At 41.7% G+C, this 7,002-nt stretch overlaps 4 protein-coding genes across 5 annotated transcripts; 2 read left to right on the forward strand and 2 right to left on the reverse strand.

Annotated features, from left to right (window-relative positions):
• Positions 1–70: 70 nt before the first annotated feature.
• On the reverse strand, positions 71–2,184 carry LOC108606769 (cytochrome P450 4d2). 2 transcript variants are annotated; one of them, XM_017997181.2, is made up of 5 exons: positions 1,936–2,184; positions 1,481–1,867; positions 1,345–1,414; positions 710–1,275; positions 71–645 (listed from the first exon to the last, which is right to left on the reverse strand). In XM_017997181.2, exons 1-5 carry the CDS (start codon positions 2,093–2,095, stop codon positions 302–304), a joined length of 1,527 nt encoding a protein of 508 aa, XP_017852670.1. In that variant the 5' UTR covers positions 2,096–2,184; the 3' UTR covers positions 71–301. The 2 variants fall into 2 exon arrangements, with proteins under 2 accessions (XP_017852670.1, XP_017852671.1); XM_017997182.1 differs by lacking the exon at positions 1,936–2,184 and having other exon boundaries at positions 1,481–1,580; positions 1,649–1,687.
• Positions 2,185–2,885: 701 nt separating this feature from the next.
• On the forward strand, positions 2,886–3,493 carry LOC108605673 (NADH dehydrogenase [ubiquinone] 1 alpha subcomplex subunit 7). The gene is made up of 2 exons (XM_017995465.1): positions 2,886–3,027; positions 3,140–3,493. The coding sequence occupies exons 1-2, from the start codon at positions 2,965–2,967 to the stop codon at positions 3,386–3,388; spliced, it is 312 nt and encodes a 103-aa protein (XP_017850954.1). The 5' UTR covers positions 2,886–2,964; the 3' UTR covers positions 3,389–3,493.
• Positions 3,494–3,693: 200 nt separating this feature from the next.
• Positions 3,694–4,868, forward strand: LOC108605672 (ribosomal RNA small subunit methyltransferase NEP1). The gene is made up of 2 exons (XM_017995464.1): positions 3,694–3,899; positions 3,963–4,868. The coding sequence occupies exons 1-2, from the start codon at positions 3,732–3,734 to the stop codon at positions 4,551–4,553; spliced, it is 759 nt and encodes a 252-aa protein (XP_017850953.1). The 5' UTR covers positions 3,694–3,731; the 3' UTR covers positions 4,554–4,868.
• Positions 4,869–5,180: 312 nt separating this feature from the next.
• On the reverse strand, positions 5,181–6,436 carry LOC108605811 (28 kDa heat- and acid-stable phosphoprotein). The gene has a single exon (XM_017995617.2). The coding sequence runs from the start codon at positions 6,182–6,184 to the stop codon at positions 5,558–5,560; it is 627 nt and encodes a 208-aa protein (XP_017851106.1). The 5' UTR covers positions 6,185–6,436; the 3' UTR covers positions 5,181–5,557.
• Positions 6,437–7,002: the final 566 nt, after the last annotated feature.

Below are 7,002 nucleotides of genomic sequence, written 5' to 3' on the forward strand. Positions count from 1 at the left end.
GTAAACAGACTGCAGGACCGTTACATACGCTGTAAATCAAAATGTAAGAAAGTACAAACAACAAGTAACATTGCGCGCGAAATTCAGATGCATGTTTAATTTATAAAAAGTGTATAAAAATAATTCAAATAAATAGCAAGTAACAAATCAAATGAAGCTAATATGCTCTCTTTGCAATTAAAGCAGAGATCAACTAATAGGCAGCTGTCCTCTTATCAGCTGTCATGCAATTGTAAACAGCGAGTAAAGCTTAATTGAAAAATAAATACATATGTACATACACTTATGGCTTGATACGCTACTACGAACGTGGGCGTAAGCCCATGTGCATGCCATTTTTGGAACGTAGCACTAGACTAAGCGTACAAATGGGCTCCGGGCCCAGCGGCAGTAGCTCAAAGTGCCTTAAGGTCTTGCTAATGGTGCTCTTCATTTCCAGTATGGCAAACTTCTGACCAATGCAGTTGCGTGGACCCGCCGAGAATGGTATATAGGCATAGGGATGAGCTTGGGTGGTGGTGTCGTCAACGTCGTTAAGAAAACGCTCGGGCTTGAATTCGTCAGGGGATTCAAAGTATTTGGCATCGCGTAGAAGCATATAGATTCCTATGGAATAGTTGGTACCAGCGGGTATGCGCTTGCCACCTTAAGAGGCCATGAGAGAGTAGAGTAGTTGGCGCGTTGCGCTGAGGCATCAATTGTTACTTACGTATCTCCACATCTTCGCTAAAGTTGCGTCCTATAATGGGCACTGGCGGATGCAAGCGCAGCGATTCCTTTATCACGCACTCCAAGTACTTCAGCTCGTTTAACTCACGCAGCGTTACCGAGCGCTGCTTATCCTTTCCCAGCACTTGCTCAATCTCATTGATGAGGCGCTCCTGCACCTGTGGATGACGTGAGATCTCGTACAAGCAAAACGACATACCGCTCGATGTGGTATCGTGTCCCTCAAACATAAATGTGTCCACCTCCTCGCGTATATCCTCATTGCTCAGCGGTGCACCATCTATGTTCGATTGCAGCAGCACATCCAACAGCGCCATGCGACGCTTCTGACCCAAATCATCCAGCTCACCAGCAGCAGCCTTCTGCTGTCCCTGCTGATCGTTGATGAGCGCCTCTCGCCGTTGTTGTATTATGGTTTCCGTAAACTCATGCATTGTCTTAATGAGCGCATCCTGTTTTTGCGCCAGCTTTGGTGCCAGCAGCCGGAACAGCCAGTCGATGCGTTCCCAGGGCTTAATAAAACGTGTCGTCATTATGTTGGTCACTCTAAGATCAACAAAAAAAACATTAGCAATATCTGTAAGCTGCAGTTCCTTTTTCCTTTTTGCTACTCACTCGAATACGGCGCGCACATAAGGCAAATCCGGATGCATTTGTGCATTGATCTTGGTGCCCATCGCAGTCTCTGTTTTAGCAATTTATGTTGGCTTAGTTATCATGTTGAATTTCAATTTAAAATGATGTCTCTCACCTGCAATAATATCCAATGCAGCTAGGCAGATAGTTGGAAATATATTAAGCGGAGTTTTGCCATCGGCATGTGGCTGCAGCTGTTGCACCATTACCGCACTCTGCTGGTCAAATATATCCACAAATTGCTCAAGTATTTTAAAATGGAAAGTGGGCGTTATAATCTTACGCCTAGCATGCCATTTACGTCCGGTGCTCATTAGCAGGCCCGTGCCCAGCCAGGATTGTAGCAAGTTGTACAAATTGTTTTTGGTTATGTGCTGAGGACTGCTAAGTATAACCTCGATATCGGCAGGATCGGTGGAGAAGACAGCCAGCTGATTGAGCACCCAAACGCGATAGATAGTGCCGTAGCGTTTGCAATTGTAGCGCACAAAGTCCATAATGCCTGGAGCCGAGGAGCAAGTCGAATGAGTGAAAAGAATCCAATCAAAATAAAACCATGTCTGGACTTACGCTCTCCACTAAGACCGCGATACATGAGCACATTGCCGAGCAGCGGCAGAGCCGGCGGACCAGGCATATAGTGAAGCATGTCATTGCGCCGCTTGCGCGCCAGATAATCCCACAACAGCAGGCTGGTGACGCCAATCAGCAGCAGGGCCAGTCCAAGCATATTTCACTTTAAGTAGAGCTATAAACAGTCTGAGTGCTAGCGCTGTCAAATCATTTGTGCGAAGCAGATAGGCGTTGCTGCTAATAAGAACAGACGCCCAGCACAAGGTACAGCGAAGCGTCGCTATAATCAGCATTTAGCCCAGTTAAGTCCAAGTTCTTGTTAAGTGCCAATAGAACGCGTTTACTGTACGTAATCGTTAAAAGATTGAGTTAATATTTACATATTAAGCTCATGAACTTATGAAATCGTTGTATCTTTAAGACTTGTCACGCTGACTCAGCATTATAATTCAACTAACTAACCAGGCTATTTAACTTTATATTTTTTACATCGACATATTTATTACTACTGTATTTATACCTATAGTATAGCTCAGCAGCATTCTTTGTTTATTTCTTTAGTTAATGGCAAAGTTCAAGCATTCAGTGGGTTTGAAATCTTTCAAGTGCATTACTGCTACTGGCTTATCGCTATCTTACTTTTATACTTTATGGGCCGGCAACTTTAGCCTCAAAAGTTGAGACTTTAATTAGAATGCAAAGATATTTTAGCAATAATTATTGCGCTAGAACAATTAGCAACGCATTTTATGAAAACATACACACTCATATAAGCATTTGTATCTGTTTCTACTATATTTGTTTCATTTTCTTCTTGTGCTTTTGTTTTGCTGTCCAATTCTTATACTTATTTGAATTGAGAACTTTTTATCATTAGGCGCGAGGCAGTCATCGGCGTATCGATAATCGATTGTGCCTCATTCGCTACTGTCATCCACTATCAGACCTAAACAAACTGCTCTATTAGTTTTGCTTTTGTTGACGACAAAAATTAAGGACTAGATTTAAATTGAAAAACAATAAAATATGGCTGCTGCTCGTCGTGATGTAGCACCGCTACTGCAACGCGTACGCGCGTTTCTATTGGGCGTAAGTTTGATAGCACTTACAGCTACAAATAGGCAACTTATGCCTGCGTTATTATGTAAGCCAACGTCAACAAAGTCTAATATTATAATTTTTTGTATTTCTTAACGCTTAGCGTGAACACACTGTCGCTCTGCGCTTTGAGGATGGTGTGGCCGAACGCACACAGCCACCTCCAAATATACCCGATGGTCCATCAGCCCTGCTTTCGGCCAACTATTATTGCGGACGTGATGCTCGTCGTGAAGTGATTCCACCTATTGATCTGGTGCAGGAGAAGAAGCTACTGGAGGCGGCAGGAACGGCTGAAAAGAGCACCGCTGGAAAGTTACCTACGCCTGGCCAGGTGTACCACTGGGATTAGAAGAACCAAAACCAACAGCTGCAAACTGCTAAAAATTTTTTTTTGTTTTTGGCGAATGCCGTTAAGAACTCAGCTTAATGTTAAATAGATACAATGTAAAAAAAATATGCATTCAATTTATTAATCGTAACTTGAATGGGCCTCTGTATTTATAAAAACGAACTATTATTTCGAATTATACATATGTGTGTAGCTATCGTTATCGTTTTACAGTGCCTGCTCACTGGTAACAGCGCATTAACAGAGTCGACACACATGTTTTGTTTCGAACGCGCTCTCGCTCTCCGCATGGCACATGGTTGGAAATTTATAACAAAAATTAATAAATAAATAAAATACAACAATGGGCGGCCAGGGAAAAACAATAAATCGCAAACGCAAATTTGTGGGACGCAAGGAGGATGACCCCGAATTTGATATGGACAAAAAGAATTTCAAAGTAATGTACACAAATGCCAGCGAGAAGCGTTTGATAATTGTGCTCGAAGGTGCACAACTTGAAACAGTAAAGGTAAGTGATCTTATTATAAAGTCATCGTAACATAGCTAAAACTGTTGTCTATGCCATTACCAGGTAGGTAACACATTTGAGCTACTAAATTGTGACGAACATGGGGGCATAATGCGTAAGAACAATCGTGACCCCGGCTCCTGTCGCCCAGACATAACACACCAATGTCTGCTTATGCTGTTCGATTCACCGCTAAATCGCGCCGGACTGCTACAGGTGTTTGTACGCACCGAGCACAATGTGCTCATAGAAATCAATCCACAGACACGTATACCGCGCACGTTTAAACGCTTTGCCGGCCTAATGGTACAGCTCCTGCACAAGTTTCAAATACGCGCCAGTGATTCCTCACGTCGCCTCATGGCCGTCATCAAGAATCCCATAACCAATCACTTGCCGGTGGGCTGCAAAAAGTATGCCATGTCCTTCACAGGTAGACTGGTCAACAATTGTCGTGAGCTTGTGCCACATGGCGAGGAAGGCAGTACTGCCTATGACGAGCCTGTAGTTATGGTCATTGGTGCCTTTGCGCATGGCGCACTCAAAACAGACTACACTGAAGAATTGCTGTCAATTAGCAATTATCCATTATCGGCAGCCATAGCCTGCTCCAAGCTCTGCACAGCCTTCGAAGAGGTTTGGGGCGTTATATAAATATAGTCTGTAGCTGTTTATATAGTTAACTATTTGTTTTTTTTTTTCTCTCTGACTAGAATTAAAATAAACTGTAATTTAAAGGATGCGAAATTGGTTATTGCTGCATTTTTAAACTTAAATGTTACAGTGCATACAATACAATAATCCGGATAACAAGTTGCTTCACATTGCAGACTCTATTCTTCTAATACTTATCCAGACGGGTTCACATTGCATTACATGTTTAATAAGATAATTATCATCATTTATCGTGTTGAGATTATCGAACTATTTTTCAACTGGCCAAATTGAGGTGAAATATTCCAAACCATATTAGAATTATTAGATTTTTTCAAAATGTATTTCCTAAAGCCTATTTTTATGTATTATGAAAACCCGATTATTTTTTGAATAGCATTTTCAATATATATTTTCAAAGAAATCCTTTATGTTTATAGTAAAGCTGACTTTTGAGATTATGTTGTTTTTAGTTTCAGTACATCTATAATTTAGATGAACATTCTTTGTTAAAAAAAAATATATATATATATATATCAGTAAAACTGACATTCAGGGGTTTTCCCGTTTTCCAACAAACTAAATACTTTTATATATGTAAACATATATGTATATATATTTATATAATTCTCAATTACAAAAGACTGCATTAATTTATAGCATTTTTTTTGCTTAAAAAAGTTTTCCTAATTTGCGTTTGACATTTTGGGATTTTTTGGGATCCTAAATTAAACAGTTGCGAATTTTTTTATTTGTTAGGCTTGTATATATGAGTTGCATTTAGTGTTAATTTACTTTCTACACAAAATTGGTTTTCTTAAGAGATGTTAGGCTTTTTCTTTCTCGACAATATATGTATGTGTCCATGCATATACTATGTGTGTATTCGAACAAACTTTCGAAGATTCAAACACTTAACTAAATTGCCATTGCCGTAGCCCCCTTGTGTGTGTTGAAAATTGTTGAAAAATTAAAATTATTTGCAAAAAACAATAATTTGTTTACTACTTGACTGCCGGCTTCTTGGCTGTCTCAGCTGCCTTTTTCTCCGCCTCTCGCTTAGCTGCGGCCTCCTCGCGCTGCTGCCTTATGAGCGCCAATCGGGCCAGATCCGCCTTGGCCTCAGTTGTCTTGCCGGCAGCATGGAGCTTCTCGTAGCGCTGACGCGCCTTTTGCTTTTCGATTTGTTCGCGCTCGCGGCGAGAGAGCTCCGGCTTGCCGGTGCCAACGGCTTCGTCTATCTTGACCTGGGACAGCTTCTGTGCAGATTTCTTTATCGCACGATTGGGATTCTCAATTTCGATAAGAGAGGCCACGCCTTTTTTGGCATCGCGCCTCTCTCCCTCGGAATCATCATCGGAGCCATCTTCATCGTCATCACTCTCCTCGTCAGATGAGTTGCGAGCTGCTGGCTGCTTTTTGCGCTGTACAGGCTTTGTGGGTTTCCGTGCTGCTCCGGTTCCCGAACCCGCTGCCGAAGGCTGTTTGGATGTGCCGCTGGCAGTGTCGGCATCTTCCTCCTCACTGCCACTCGACTGTTCGCTCTCCTCCTCGGACTCCTGTTGCAGCTCCTCGGGAGATGTAAAGTGACGGCTACGGCCTTTGTGGTTAACGTACTTTCCTCGTGGCATGACGACAAACCGCTGCTACTGCTCTCTTATTTCTATTTGTATATGTATTGGTATTGGTGAGGAGCGTGTAGATTTAGCTGTGTTGGTATCGGCTGTCGATTTCTGTCACCCGCAAACTGCGTTGTGGTTTAACACAAACTGAATTTGTTTTCAGAATTTGCTGAAAGTTCGTTAAAACACAGAGACTGCTTAACTTTGCTCAAATAATTTGTAAATATTGTGACTAGGTTGTTTTACTTAATAATTTTTTAATTCAATCATCGTGGGGATGACACTAGGTTGTGTTGCACAGTGTGCTTCGTCCTAAGCAGCTTTGCTCGATACATGTGCTCGATATCTTCTGAGCATACTGGATACTACTCGCAAATTTTGCAGACAATAAATATAAAAAAACGAAATAAATGTGCTAGTCAATGCTTAACTGTAGATATTTACAAATGCGAAGTAAAAATGGTAGGAGCGACGCATATGAACCAAAACGCATGGATATTTTGTTAAATATTGTTTAAATGGCCCACGCTCATGCATGTGTGCTAAAAAAATAAATTATTTTTCCGATACGAGAAAAATAATGTGAGACAGCCATTTTGTTTCGTCGTTACGTTTGTTCATCGTGCATTTTTTTCCATGCGCGCTGTTTCGGTGATGCTCTCGCACACTCATACAAAAGCCATATCATACATTCCATATGTATGCATGTGTGTGTGAATATAGAATATTCACCACCAGCAGTTGCCCACCACCACCACTATATAGACAGCGACGCTTTCGAATAATCTTGCACACATACGCATACAATGTGTGGACGCTACGCTCTC

Source organism: Drosophila busckii, chromosome X (genome assembly GCF_011750605.1).
Source record: "Drosophila busckii strain San Diego stock center, stock number 13000-0081.31 chromosome X, ASM1175060v1, whole genome shotgun sequence".
Classification (NCBI taxonomy): Eukaryota; Metazoa; Arthropoda; class Insecta; order Diptera; family Drosophilidae; genus Drosophila; species Drosophila busckii.

What these genes read in the sequence shown, in the direction of transcription:
- LOC108606769 (XM_017997181.2), bottom strand. Translation starts at nt 2,095, where the DNA reads ATGCTTGGACTGGCCCTGCTGCTGATTGGCGTCACCAGCCTGCTGTTG. An exon ending in TATGTGCGCGCCGTATTCGA is followed by an intron (nt 1,276 to 1,344) that starts GTGAGTAGCAAA and finishes TGTTGATCTTAG; the next exon opens with AGTGACCAACATAATGACGA. An exon ending in TAGCGAAGATGTGGAGATAC is followed by an intron (nt 646 to 709) that starts GTAAGTAACAAT and finishes TGGCCTCTTAAG; the next exon opens with GTGGCAAGCGCATACCCGCT.
- LOC108605673 (XM_017995465.1), top strand. Translation starts at nt 2,965, where the DNA reads ATGGCTGCTGCTCGTCGTGATGTAGCACCGCTACTGCAACGCGTACGC. An exon ending in TACGCGCGTTTCTATTGGGC is followed by an intron (nt 3,028 to 3,139) that starts GTAAGTTTGATA and finishes CTTAACGCTTAG; the next exon opens with CGTGAACACACTGTCGCTCT.
- LOC108605672 (XM_017995464.1), top strand. Translation starts at nt 3,732, where the DNA reads ATGGGCGGCCAGGGAAAAACAATAAATCGCAAACGCAAATTTGTGGGA. An exon ending in CACAACTTGAAACAGTAAAG is followed by an intron (nt 3,900 to 3,962) that starts GTAAGTGATCTT and finishes TGCCATTACCAG; the next exon opens with GTAGGTAACACATTTGAGCT.
- LOC108605811 (XM_017995617.2), bottom strand. Translation starts at nt 6,184, where the DNA reads ATGCCACGAGGAAAGTACGTTAACCACAAAGGCCGTAGCCGTCACTTT.